This window comes from Dicentrarchus labrax, unplaced genomic scaffold (assembly GCF_905237075.1).
Source record: "Dicentrarchus labrax unplaced genomic scaffold, dlabrax2021, whole genome shotgun sequence".
Classification (NCBI taxonomy): domain Eukaryota; kingdom Metazoa; phylum Chordata; class Actinopteri; family Moronidae; genus Dicentrarchus; species Dicentrarchus labrax.
Genome location: NW_026136714.1, coordinates 24,240,908 through 24,255,767, shown reverse-complemented (window position 1 = coordinate 24,255,767; position 14,860 = coordinate 24,240,908). Strand labels below are relative to the sequence as shown.

General features: G+C 44.5%; 1 protein-coding gene across 1 annotated transcript; it reads left to right on the top strand.

Annotated features, from left to right (window-relative positions):
• Positions 1 to 3,516: 3,516 nt before the first annotated feature.
• On the top strand, positions 3,517 to 6,782 carry znf703 (zinc finger protein 703). Its single transcript, XM_051421395.1, has 2 exons — positions 3,517 to 4,205; positions 4,771 to 6,782. Exons 1-2 carry the CDS (start codon positions 3,939 to 3,941, stop codon positions 6,277 to 6,279), a joined length of 1,776 nt encoding a protein of 591 aa, XP_051277355.1. The 5' UTR covers positions 3,517 to 3,938; the 3' UTR covers positions 6,280 to 6,782.
• Positions 6,783 to 14,860: the final 8,078 nt, after the last annotated feature.

Here is a 14,860-nt window from a genome sequence, read left to right as displayed (position 1 = left end):
AGTGGAGGAAGCAGCGTTGACTTTAACAAGCGTGAGGAATGTGCTGGGAAGATTTTCTTTGCACGGCCTGTTGTTGTTCCTTTTACCAGACCTGTCACGGCTCTAGCTTGTGAATACCTTGATTGTGCTTCTATCAAAATGACCCCCCTCTGTCTTCAGACCAATGGGGAAAAAAACAACATCTTTTGATGTCATCTGAAATTTCACACAACAATGTAGGACAATCTGATTTGAGGCAGACGCTGTCTGGCAGCGCAGGCCCGTTCTCCCTCCACCTACTCCCCTCGTCTCCTCTTCCTCCTCCTCTCTCCGTGCTCTTGATAACTTCTCCGTGTGGAGGACAATAGCGGCTTTTGTTTCCGAGTGTGGAGAGAGGACTTGAGGTTGCACGGGTGTGGGCGGTGTGCAGCCTACGTGCCTGTCTGCGAATGCGTTTCAGGTGTAGCGAGTACGACAAGGCAGGAACCTGCACGGTGTAGGATTCGGAAATAAAAGTGGCAATCTGCGAACACAGAGGGAAGCCTATTATCCCGGTGTGATTATAATGCAGACAGATAGACGACAGGTAGGCAGAGTGGATAAGAGCGTTAGCTTGTGAGACGTGAGGAGCTGACAAGAGAGACAATCTCCCTCCTAAACTGGAGAGATAAGGTTGTCAACCGCAGCTCTGACTCTGACATACACACAGATACACTATGTAGACAGTCAGATAGATGATACGGTATAAGAACTTCAAAAACACACACTTTTAAGATGGTATCACGCACATTATGGCCCGTCTGTTTGTGTTTGTGTGCACAGGCGACGTTTTCCCGTGTGAGAGCATGCACATTGAACTGTGAAAGGATTAGTATGTGTATGTCAAAGACAGAGGGAGAGGCAACCACAGAAAGATAAACGAGGAAGTGTGAATACATTAAGTACACTGTGTAGATATTGTTTGTGGACCTTTCAGCTCAAGGAAATCCTTGTTTCAACATTCTGTCCTGGCTGGAATGTTGCCTGCGAGGCTCTTTTTAAGTGTTTGGGTCTAAATGCCATGTCTGCTACACCCCATGAAACTGTCTTAATCCACTTTTTTTCCCTTGGTTTTATTAGTGCTGGAGAAAACACTAGGGGTAGAGCAGAGCCCCAGCCTCAGGCCTCTATTCCCATTCCACACACCCCATAAGTCAGTCACAGATAATTAAATAGGAGTTATTTACACTCGTTTTCCCTCCTTTGCCTCTCTGGCGCTTTTATCATTTCTCTCTCCTTCTCTTTGTACAGTACTACACGCAGCCAGACCTTGTCAGAGTCTGGCTGACACCAGTGAAGGCCTGTGGAAGTATAATAACTTGAAAAGGGAAAAAAAAGAAACAAGACTCTTATGAGCTCACATCAATGTCAGCCCCTCATTAAACAATCACACAGAGCATCTACATAACGCTAATCCCAGTGTGCGCCACAAAACGCCTCAGCACTTCCAAACACAGAGCAGAAGACAAACGAGCAGATGAGGATTTGCTTGAGCCAGGTTTGAAGAATTCAGCTGCCTAATGTCAGCATTATATATTTACTCTGGAGTCAGACAAACAGCCGCTTTTCAACATGGGGATGAATTAGGCCCTGCCACAGAGCTATGGCGTCCATTACAGGCCTCAGTGGCTCTATAAATCACAGGATCACAGGGGCATGTGGGGTCCGCTCCTCCTCACTCCTCCTCAGCCCCTATCAGCCTCATCCTAGGGGGTTTTGTTTGGCTGCTGTTCCAGCCAAACCCACTGCTTTGATACAGCCACGGAGAGGCATGGAAATGCCCTCGAGGGCCAGCGGGACCTGGACATGCTGAGAACCCTCTTTAACGGGAAAGCTGTCCCCTTAAAATATCCACAACAGGAAACAGCCATCAGTCATCGACACGCCAAAACAGCTGTTACCAGCCTACATCAAGGGGACACATGAAAGGAGTTGCTCCCTGTTGTTTGAGCCCTCCCTTGTTTCATTCTCTCGCTGCCTTTGTCTGGCTTTTCCCAATGCCCTCCTCTTTGGTCTCCTTTTAAACGCCCCCCTTCCTTATGCAACTCCACCCACACTGCAGTGACTCACCCACTCACCCTTTTAACAAGTGGATGACTGTGCGATAAACACGAGCACAATCGGAAACCTCACAACTTAACTAGCAGTCTGTGCTGTAAAGAAATGTTTGAAATCCCCTTTAAGCTCTCAGCGTTACCTTTAAATCTCAGTGAGAAAGCAGTTGTTACACGTCACCTGTTTACGTGTCTCGGCCCGAGGTGCTGACAGACAGTTTTAAACAAACAGTCGGATTCAGAAGAAGATTTTACCGCACTTAGCCCGGCGGCGTGCACATCTGAGTTCACATATTCTTGGATCTCCGCAGGTCATTGAAGCGTGAGTGGCAGTCTGTGGGTGATGAGTGACGACTAAGCCTAATGATGACAGGTCAAACAGTGACGCTGTTGAGTGAGGCTGAAGTGACTTCATCCTCCTCACACTGCTTTTCCTCTCCTCTGCAGATAAATGGCAGCAGCCATTATAATCAGGGAGCAGGCCGATGGCGGTACAGTTTGATAAGGCCAAGCTGTGTTGTGAAATGTCAAACAAGTTTACCTATTAAACCTCAGAAGAAAGACTTGTTCTGCTTTTTCTTTAGCCAGTAATCAATGATCCATGACACTACTTTAAACAGACTGAATAGAACAGTGTTGTAATATGTTGGATTATGGATCGGGTAGCTCAGGCCAAGCCATCTGATTAGTTGAAGAGGCGTTCCAACCAGGATGGAAATCCCCATAAAGCACAGCTTGTTGTTCTTTATGGAAAATGAAATTAAGTTACTGGGCTTAGTAATGTGGTAACCAAACTCCATTGTCTTTTTTGTTTTCTCTGTTTTATGTGCAAGCTGGAGAAAACTAAACAAAAAATAGTGTTGATGCATGTGTAATACTTGTGGATAAAAGCTCCTAAATATGTGTTTTTGTTATTTCACTGTCAATGCAAAAGCTGAAGATGTCATTCACTGTCACAGCAATATACGTGAGAAATTGAATCATGTCAATTTGCTTTTATCAGGGAAAATTGGATTAAGCTCAGTAGCAGCTGCAGTTTGGTGGCTATAATTCAATAAAGCCATTAACATACCAGAAATGTCCATGGACAGTAACTTATTATTTTGAATTTAATGCAGCTATCTGCAAGACATGGGTGGACACATTCCATACAACTATAGAGACAGTGAATTCTCCACAGCTGATCCCTACCGGGGATATGTTGTCACACACTGTATAATGATCTTAAATCTGTGATACAGTATTTATATTTTGTATGTCAAGTTTTCATGTGGCTTATAGGTCACTGACACAGATTTCCACCCGTACATTATAGCCTGGGTATGAGGGTGAGGCCAGGAGACAGACCGCGCCCCCTCCTATTGTCCCGCCTCCGCTTCTGAATGCGGGCACTTGTGATTGGACGGCGGCTCATTGCTTTGAAATCCCTCCCCTCACGTCGTTAGTATGTGGAAGAAGTGAGGTACTGTGAGGCTGCAGCAGAGGGAGAGAGATAGACACACCGGAGGACTGTCACACACACTAACCTCTGCGGAGATATTCTTTCCACTTGCCCCGTATTTTGATGAGCAGTGACTACTAATGGTGTTTTGTTTTGTTTTTTGCTCGATTCCTTTTTCTTCAGCACTGGATAAAGGAATAATTAGCGGCTGATATTGAGTCCGATAGAGGATGACATTTGGGCGATTTGTTCCTTTTTAGAGACAGCTTGGGTCCGACACGGTGGACGCGCACTGCGCACATGCCCTTCTGGATTACCGCACTCTCTTCTGTTGAATTTATCATCATGAAATGTGCTGGTGAATGAGTTTCTAACCCCGCGTCCACTCGTTACATGCCGCCGTCCCATTTCGAGCCCCGATCCAGATGAGAGATCTCCCCGGTGGACCTAAACCGCTTTTACGCAGCAAGTCCCCGGAGCGCAGCGCCGCCGACGCCAGCGGTGATCCACACCGCACAGGAGCGGAAAAACCGTCCGTTTCCATACCCACGTCTTGTCCTTCTCCCACTGATCCATCGCGCCAGGCCAAAAGGCTTCCCATCCGGATCATAAAGATGTTGACGGCGCACAGCGGCCACTTGCTGCACCCGGAGTATCTCCAGCCCCTCACATCCGCGCCAGTCAGCATTGAAGTAAGTAATTAAAAAGAAACGACATTTTGTCACAGATCTGTTGGTACCAGCTAGGGGTGTTCTTCCTGATATTAATCAGATAATATTAAGCACTTTGCGTTGGTTGCTATGAATGTTATTCTGTATGCCAGCATATGCGCCATTTTACGCACAGCGAATTATTGGCAAGTTCGCAAAACAGCAGAGTTCAGAAATGTACAATTACTGCAGATTATATACTGTCGGAAAAGTATTATAGCCTGTTTATTTTTCGGTTATAATTTAATGAAATGTTTTCTTTCCAAATTTCTAAGAGGGCTCTTTATTTCTTTCTTAATTTCTTTCTTTCTTTTTTAAACTTTAACTCCCCTGGCTTCATATGTGCATGTCAGATATAAATACATGACTCAGGGCTGATGAGGATTTGGCTGTTATCACATTGTTTGGCCAGTAAAATATATTAGAATGTTTTTGTAATCATTGCATACTATAATTGTAATAGAGTGGATATGTCTGATGATATTAAAATGAAAGCGGTTTAAATAAACATTTTGTTCACCTTCTTGCTCTCTTTTTTCCTCTTCAGCTGGATGCCAAGAAGAGTCCTTTGGCTCTGCTAGCCCAAACCTGCTCTCAAATTGGCAAACCAGACCCTTCCTCCTCTTCCAAGCTGGCCTCCCTCTCCTCAGGCAGTCTGGGAGACAAGGAAGCGTCCAGCCGATCTTCCAAATCTGGAGAGCAGCACCACTCCCTGGAGGACAAGTCCAGCTTCAAGCCTTACTCCAAGTCACCAGGCGACTGTCGCAAGGATGTTCAAGTGACAAAGGGGCCTTCAGATAAAGCAGCTTTCAGGGTGCCAAATGGAAGCTCCAGCAGTGGCACTGCTTCATGTCCGTCCTTTCCTCCCCATTCCCGGTCACCCAGCTCCAGCTCTCCTCCCCTGCACACTCAGAGCCAGCCCCACAGACAAAGCCATTCCCCCTCCACGCAGCCCCCACCACACTCCCAGGCCCCGCACATGGACAACAAACCCGGGAGCTCAGAGCAGGCCAGCTCGGACAGTAACAACAACAGCGCTGGCAAAAAAGACTCCGATTCAGCTAAGTCAGGGATGGATGGGGCTCAGTTAGCCAACTCCAGCCACATACGGGCCAGCGCCAACTCCAGCAATGCCAGCTCTGCCAGCAGCCCGCGGCCGGAGAGCAAGGCCGACCTGCAGGCCTCCTCACAGCCTGGCTTGGGCTCCGGGCACATCGCCCCTGTCTCCCCTTTTAAACCAGGACATTCTGTCTTCCCCATGCCTCCTTCTTCCATGGGCTACCACGGCTCCATTGTGGGGGCCTATGCTGGCTATCCCTCCCAGTTTGTTCCTGGCTTGGATCCTACCAAGTCTAGTTTGGGGTTAGGACTTCCGGGGAAGCACCCCAGCTCCAGCCCACTCACTGGAGCTTCACCTCCATCCCTGATGCAGGGTTTATGTCGGGACCCGTACTGTCTGACTTACCCCAATGCACCTCACCTAGGAGGAAGTAACTGCTCCACCTGCGTCCATGATCCCTCAAGCCTCAAGTCTGGTTTCCCCCTGGTTTACCCCTCCCACCACCTTCATTCCCTGCACTCCAGCGCCTTGTCTTCCAGCACCACCCCATCCCTGTCCCACCCCCTCTACACCTATGGTTTCATGCTCCCCAATGAACCGCATCCTCACGCCTGTAACTGGGTGTCTGTCGGAGGTCCCTGTGACAAGCGTTTTGCCACGTCAGAGGAGCTACTAGCCCACTTGCGTAACCACACAGCCCTGCCCGGGATGGTGGACAGTAAGCTGTTGTCAGCCTACCCTTCATCAGTTTCATCAACAGCCTCCTGCCACCTCCACCTGCCCCCACCCAGCAGCCCAGGTACCCTGCCCAGCTCCTTCTCCCTCAGAGGCTCTCCTGGCTTGGGCCTGGCGCGCTACCACCCCTACAGCAAAGCCCACCTGGCCGGAGCCCCAGGACTTCCAATGCCATCCCTCCCCTCCTCATCAGCCTATTACTCCCCCTATGCCCTCTACAGTCAGAGACTGGGTGCAGCCTCGGCCCTTGGCTACCAGTGATATCAGAAATAGTGTTGACACCCACGTACTGCAGGCACCAGCTTGGACTCTCCAGAGCGGCCCTGAAGAGGGATTCTTGAGATTGGGGTCATCACCAGTACAGGGCATTGTGCCGGATGGCCTGCCTGCCAGGAATACCACCTGTTAGCCTCAGGATTGTGACTGGCGCTCCTAAGGCAAGGGACCCTGTGACGGATGGTCTGCAGCATAAAACCAACAGACTTTATTAAAGATGGTGGGACACAGAGCTTGAAAATGATGGAATTGTGGGATTATTACAACAGTCTCGATTTTGGTTTTTGTTTTGTTTTTCTCTATATCTGTCTCCCAGAACTGAAAGTCTGTATTTATTTTTCATTCAAGCGCTTGGTATTCAACTCTGGGGGGAAAAGTTTTGCTGTCCAAATAAATTGTGCTGAAGTATTCTAACTGAAAAAGAATGATTTAAGTATAGTACCATTATGCCTATCATACACTCTAAAAATAAAAATCTTGCACCACGATGAAGATGGACTGTGAAGCTTTATTCTGGGAACCTCTTTTTATCTCTTTTCCTCTCTGCTGTTGTTTTTTTTTCTTCATCTTATTCAGACTCTGGAGAATTGCATGTCCATGAGAATGATCTTGAACAATGCCATTATTTTTATTTGTACATATGCAAAGATGTAATATTTTTTCAAGCTTACTTGGGGTCAGTGAGATGGGGGTCATAGATGCAAATGGTACAAAAATGCGAAAAGATGACATAAATAAAAACAATGATGGCTGTGCTGTCCAACCAACAGGAAAAAGGTCTTATTTTGTTAAATAAATGATACATGATTGCATTTTAACTTGTTTTTTCCTTACTGATTACTATATATAGCACCATGAAGTAGCTTTTTGTCTCAAGCGTCAGAGGATGGAGTAAATCTTGCCAGACTGCTGCACTGCACTTATCTAGCTCTATCTATCATTACGGCTGTTACAGCCACGCTATATGTGGCTATGTGTAATATTTCATGGCTCATATCAGTTGACAGGGCTGTCCCAAGGAGGGCAGGCCGGGTCACATTAGCTCTGTTAGCTAGTCTCTGAGGACTTCCATCCCTCCTCCTCTCTCCATCACCCACATTGCTTTTGTTGTTGCGAGTGCAGCTTTTAATTGCTGATTCTTGTTCGTGAGGCCTGAAAACAGCCTCCTCAGCAGAGTGGATGGCGGTGTGGAGTGGCCGCTGGGTCACTGGGACTTCAATAATGACCTGAGGGAGGTGTCGACCCAGGATCTCCTCACGGTCTGACGGATTGGCCTGCAACACAAAGGCCAGAGCTGACAATGGGAGGCGGTTAATAGAGAAATATTCATCAAAGTCCTGACACCTCCCCTGAGGAGAGCGGGCTCTCTTACAGGAACCACAAACATGGAGGCTTCCGCCCTGATGTGAAGAGCCATTTTCTTGCTGCTCTCTGCTGCGCTGTGGTTTAACTGAAGTCAGCGTTCTCCACTCAGAGCTGTTAGATACTAATTTGAAGGGAAGGAGTCGGTCTATCTTAAAGCCACACCGCTGCCATTAGAGTGTTTTGGCCCTGATAATGTCTCTGTGTCTCCACTCTATTTGGCTGACAGGGTGTAGGTGGCACCGAGCGAAGAGGCTGTAGTCTCCAAGGCGGCTATTGACCCCGACTCCCAGACTCCTCTACTCTCGCGGTTCATTAGCACTCCAGACAGGGGAAAGGCGAGCACAGGTGTCACTTGACAGGACCATTAACAAAATGGATGACCCTCCCAAACCACATCCAGCCCCTGCCACACCAGCAAGGTCACGGCGCCCTGATCACCGCTCTGGGCAGCTCTTTGGGACGCTACACTTATTTTTCTTCTTTAGAAACTGGAGCCATGCACTTCTCTGGAAGATGGCTGACTTACTTTCTTGTTGCAGCTTTTTTTGATGGAGTTTATAAAGTGGTCTAGACAAAATAGGTCAAGGATATTCTGGTTTTAATGCTGTATTGCACATATGTATTTAGTGCAACATATTTCTTTGTGACTTGCAGAGTTGGGCCACTAGAGATACACAGGATTGTGTTGCCCCCTAAAGTTCTGTTGATGAAGTACAGGTGAAATCTGGGTAAGAAGGGCAGGTACCTGTCTTACACAGAGGGTGAAATTGTAGTGCAATCTTGCTTTTGACATGTATGAGTGTGGACTGTGGGATGATATTTTACAAACCGTAGATAGAGAATTGGTTACATTGGCTTGAATGTGAAGATGATTCACACTGGAGGTCATACAGAGGGGAGAACTTTCAATCTTGTCGGGGAGGTGGAATTAATTCCACTGTTGCCAGTTTACACTCGTTCATCAAATGCCTCACTATTCTCCCTATCCCCGCGCTCATCAATCTCCTCCATCTATCTTCTTCCCCCCACACACTCTTGCAGCTGAATCAACACCCACACACTCCATTTATGTCGCCTGTGTGAGGCTGTGTGTGTCTGTGTAAGTATGTGTATTCAGCCCCAGTCCTTTGTCCATGGAGGGTGACACATGTGAGGCTGAATTCTGACTCTGTGAGTCCCATCTTAAGAGAATCCAAGAAGAATAACACAAATGTTATTTTGTCTTAACAGTGCTGATGTTACGTTGCAATGTGCCAAATCTTCCAGTTTTAACATTTAGTCTTGTCAACCCCAAACAATTCAAATAAGCACCATTGATTGTCATCAATTTGTTAAGAAGAAGGAGTTAATATCACCTCAGAGCATTTCCCGGCCACTGTCTGAATCTGGTTTGGGTGCATATTCATGGTGGTACTCCAAAAATAATATATATATATATATACCAATACCAAATAGGTAACAAGTAATTCAGCATTCTATTACATTATTATTATTATTATTATTAGTATTATTTTACATAAATGGAAAGCTCCATTTGCACACAATCATTCTGATGGTCTATGGTGCATTTTCACTGTATTCAAGGGTTTTATTGAAATTGTTTGTTTTTTGTTATTATCAGAGGAGCAAAATACAAATAAACTATAGGATAAAAGAAATGTTTAAAATTTTTGGAAATAATCATGTCCATTTTTTTGCCAAAAGCTCTTGTAGATCTTGTTTTCCTTTTTCTTCAAGTCTTCAAGTACAGCAGAAGAGTACACAGAATACCCCCCACATTATTATTATTATTATTATTACCTTTCACTGTCTTGTACCGCTTTACTGAGAGCTGGATGAGAGACTGATACTTCTTTCTTATGTCTTTGTTAAATATGAAGCTACAGCCAGCAGCAGATTAGCTTATTTTAGCTTAGCAAAAAGGCTAGGACAAAAAGGGGGAAATAGCCAGCGTGGCTGCATTTAGACATATGTAACAAAATCAGCCTACCAGCAGTTACATCTTTTTTTACCCGTGCAAAGATTTGAATGTAAAAACGAAAACAAGTTAAGAATAGGCTTATTCCTTTAAGGCAGCAGAAGTATAGTCATGTAGAGGTTAGTCAGAGTAATGGTGGGAGTAATCGTAACAATGAATCAAACAAAGAATGATAGCAGTAATCAAAGAAGTAGTAGTAATGTATCAGAGATAGTGATGGTGATGGAGGGGACTAATATTTTCCCCTCTGTGCGTCAGTGCTGAGATGGTGCAGAGTGCCACTGTGAGGTCCTGAGCAGCCAGCTGACAGGCTGGGTGATTAATGACGACAGGGTGTGGAGCTGCTCTTCAATTAGACGCCAGCTCTACCCTGGCTCACCATCCCTGCTGACAGCTAGGACAGAGAGAGAGAGGAGGGTACTCAGTCTTTCTATCTCTCTCTCTCTTTTTCTCTCTCTCTCTCTCTCTCGCTCTCTGTGTCTCCAGAACAAAACATTAACCTCAACTCCATGACTACCACCTCTGTGTTTAACATCAGGACACAATACAGAGCCTTCGGCATCCAACAGTGACCGCAGTGTTAAAGCAACCCAGATGGCGTGAACACATCCCTCATCAGGGCCTGTCACACAATCTCTGCTTTATTTCTCCGCATAAACCCTGTGACTGACTGTTTTACATGCCTGCTTCAACTCCCCTCTCATTCACGTCTGCAGTCAGCCATGCTGTAATGCTCGCTGTGAGAACAATAACAGCCGCATTAAAGACTTCCAGGTTGTTTAGTAGGTTGTGTGCTGCTTGGAGCAGCTTCCTCCCATAATTCCAAGAACAGTAATGTTTTCTTGATCATAGGAATAAGAGGGTCATAAGAAGTTTTCAGTAGCCTGCAAACTTGTTCCAGCATTTGGTTTTTGAAACATGCAAACATTACTTCAAAATGCTGGATGTGGCTTTTTGTCAGGCGTGGAATGAAATGATGATAATATGGTTAGCAGGATGAACTTATTAGTGTGTGAGTGTATATATTATAGATTCATTATAGATAAAGATGTACATGTAGATTCAGGTTCATATACATATATATGATTAGCTTGTGTTATTGTCTCATAAAAGTAATGCAGAATTGAAGTTTAACAAAGCAAAAAAAATTAATTAAATGGGCAACTACACTTTGTGGTTGCCTTTTGGTTTGGAGTGTCCTAAAAAATAGCATGCAAAAAGCAACCAAGTTGGATGTACCAGGTTTGATATTTTCCTACTAGAACCTTAATGCATCATAATAGTTCAGTATAAATTGGGTTAGAAACCAGCTTTGAACTTACCACATCAGTTGTCTTTGTAAGCACTGCTGTCTTTATGTGATTATAAAAAGAAGTATAGAGCACGCTATGGCAAAAGTGTCTATATCATTATTTTAGGGTTTAAAGGGGCAACTACAGTGATGCAGGTTGCTGGTGAGCTTAGCATAAAGACTGGGGTAGGGGAAAACAGCTATCCTGGCTCTGGAATGTGTTTCAGCACCAGTTGTCATGTGGTCGCCCTCCTTTGAGGCCTTGGGCAAGTTCATAACAACAGTGGATAACTCATCCTCAAGCCTATAATGCTGTAGATATTTTATTTTATATTATTTCATATTTATTTTTTGCTGTGTATCATTGACAGTAACTTACATGTAGGTCTAAACATTTTAAACACTTGTTTGAGTTATGATAGGTCGAAAAATATTCCAAGTCTAACCTAAAATCTGTGGACCTAAAATCGAAATGGTTGTATAATTCCTGCTTTTGGGTTGATTCATTTATTGATTAGTAAGAGGGGCTGTCAGCTCAGCTGTACTTTCAGATAGAGAAATAGTGCTTTTGATTTAATTTTCAGCCAGCCCTGACCTTGGCAAACCTCGCTTGGCCTCCACATGGAAAGCTGCCCAGAGCTGCTGCGGTCTCTCCAAAGTTCCAGTGGTGTGAGTGAGCACCGTTAATAGACATACCCTCCCTAACCACCAGTGGAGAAATGAACGTTTCAATTACGGTATGGTGCACTGCTAATAGCACTTGGACCGCGTGTCCAGCTGGAATCCATTTGTTGCCGCGCTGGGAGATCGGCGAAGATGTCACGAGCGCTCTGCAATGAACGTGCTTTGGCGGGGAAAGAGGGGCAGCTGTGACGCTCCTGAATCATGCTCTGATTGACAACTTGGTTTCTTCTTCCACTTCGGGGCGGCCTGTGGTCATAATGTACTCACTTTAAGCATCCCAGGCCTTATGTCTGTTTTATGTCTCTCCTGGATGGGCATCCAGACTCAGAGGCTGCCATTATTATGATTACACTCATCTTATCCACAGCACTGCAGGCCAGGATACACAGTTTATAACCGCTTAAATATTAGCTGCTTTACGTTTCTTGCAGGATTATTGTAGCCACATTAGGGCAGATTGGACTTTTCTGAAAATAGCTTTATAGGCATATACTGCATAATAAACAATGTAGATAAACAGAAAAGATAAATGGGAGTCCCCAGGAATAAGCGTGCAGAAACAAGGGCAAACATGCAGATTAGATGAAGTGGAATAAATTACCCATAAATTACCCATAACCAAGTGTGACTGTGTATGATAGATGTAACGTAAATCTAAGTCCTAGCCAAGCTTTCAAAACCATCAAAGATGTCCCACTATATCTCTTCGGTCACTGAACACACATGAGATGTTGGGTGGCTGAGTGACGGTTGAGTGGGACTTCAGCTGCCAGGACCAGACAGTGTTCAGTGTGTCTGTGTGCCACCATCACTCAGCTGTGTGCTATTTAGACATTTTTGTCTCACAACTGTTTAAACAGATACATTATTGCACATGTCGACACATCGTAGGAGCCCAGCCCATACACACATTACACATCTGTGTACACTACACATTCACTCAGTAATACATGTGAGCTGTGATTCTCAGTTTGTGTAACTGTGCATTAAGGCTATGAATATCAGATGTGTCCAATACATTTAGGATTGTTTCCCTTGTTTATGTACTATACAGGTCTTTAGTTTTGCCAGAGCTTTATTTAATCTTCCCATTTTGGAAAAACAACACTTGTTAGGCCATTACAGGGTCCTAAAATGCTGCACCAAAAACAACAATAGGAATACTTATTATTATTATGAAAATAATAATTATTATTATGATACAAATCAGTGCAAATGCAGCTTTTCATAGCAGACATTTTGACCTCTCATAGTAGAAAAAGAACAGGCACAAATAATATATGGCTCATTTCCATTAAGTGTCCCCACAAGCCATGCCAGTGAATGTACAATACCAGGGCCAGCCCTCCTAAATAGAACAGAGCCATTAATGTTATTAATCATTAATGTTATTAATGATGGCTCTGTGTTTGCCATGAAAAGGGTATAAACATTTTCTTGTTTGGAATGTCATAAAAATGGTGCATTACAATCAATCAAGTTTAAAGGGGTACGCCATAAAGCTGAAAACAACTGGCCAAAATCAGTGCACCAATGGCCGAGATAGTTTGCCTTTGGTCACTAGTAAGATACAAAGATGCTGCAGCCTACATTTCCCATAGTGCTATTAGACATCATCCATTTTACCACACATCTTTCTGTAATATGTACATATATTTCCAAGCTCAGGCCAAGATAACCCTGATGACATTATCAGGTTATTTTCTCAAACTTGACTAAGCTCCTCCACAGCAACAGAAGACTACAATTATTTTACAGGCTTAACACTACTCCCTATGGATAATAATGTAAAATATATAATAATCTAGTGTAATGTGTACACTTCTTACCACTCTCCTAACATTGGTGTCGGCCACAGCAGGGGACAGTTTTCAGTAAAAAAAAAAAAAAACTGGCAGACAAAGTTAGCGGCTTCAGAGTTGCAAAAAGAGCTAAAAGAAGAGTGAATATTCTACTTTAATTTGCCAGGTGACCAAAGGCACAACTACAAATAAATTGCTCCCTGTCTGCGGGATGTGTAAAACACTGGCTAATGTTTGCTAACAAGTTCACAGTATGTGTCTGCTGTGGCCAAAAAAACAGTAATTGCAGCTTTAACTTTAAAACATTTTTCTAATTATTTCCATTTGCTAAACTGGGACTGAAAGCAGAGGCTGTTTAAACTGAGGAGATTTTCAGTACCTCTCTCTCTCCTTCAACTCTACCTCACTTGTCTCCCTGAGGTGCTGTACTGACAGGTCCAGAGTCCCTAGACACTGTTGGTCCAGTGTGATACAGTGGCCTGATTCCTTCACAGTGAATGTAATAAAGGTGTTCTGTGTTTCTTTCCTGCAGATGAATAGACAGACACACTGGAAATTAGAGAGAAATCATTTTACTGTGTTAACAGTGCAATATGATTTTGATTACTTCTTTCAACTACCTCTCTGCTGGACCTTAGGTTGGAATTCAGCTCTGCAAAGCACAACACATTTTGTCATGTTGCATCACATTTTCACATCGCAGGGTTGGTTTACAGTTTTAAGTTCCTGACAACCTTTACACACGAAGATGTTTATGGTTCATGTTAGCGGTTCTGCACCGTCCAAGAGTTCTCTGTTTCATTTAGCAGGACTGTGTCAGTGTGTGTGTGTGCACTCACATACACAAGTTTATATTAGCAGAGGCTTGCGGTTTGTTGAGTGAGGGTGAAAAAAAAACGTTTTTCCACAGGCAGCGTGATTATTTTTACTTTTTCGGAGAACCCTTTTAGACGTTGAGAGACCCCTCCCTCACCTCTGCAGTCCCTCCTCCACCTTATAGTGAGTTACCCACATGCCTATGATGGTGCTTGGGGCAAAAAAAAAAAAAAAAAAAAAAGAAAATGGGGAGGGGATAGGAGGGAGAGCCAGGGAGAGGGCGGGAAGGGAAACAGAGCTGATTATCCAAATACAGTCATTAAAGGGGAAATGTGTTTTTCAAGCTGTCAAGATGATTAATGGGTGAGAGCAAATCCTCACAAATGCTCTTGTTTAGTCTAACTGGCAGACACGATCCTGCCCATTGATTTATGGCAGGCCTGCTGTGTGAGACCATAGTGAGGTTAGAGGGTGTGGGTGTGAGTGTGAGTTTGTGTGTGCATGCATTCATGCTTGATTGTACGCATGTGTATGGACGCCTGCTTGTGCGAACGCATGTGTGTGTGTGTGTGTGTGTCCATGTTAAACTGCGGGTTTCTGTGCACACGCGTGTATGCACATGTGTGTGGT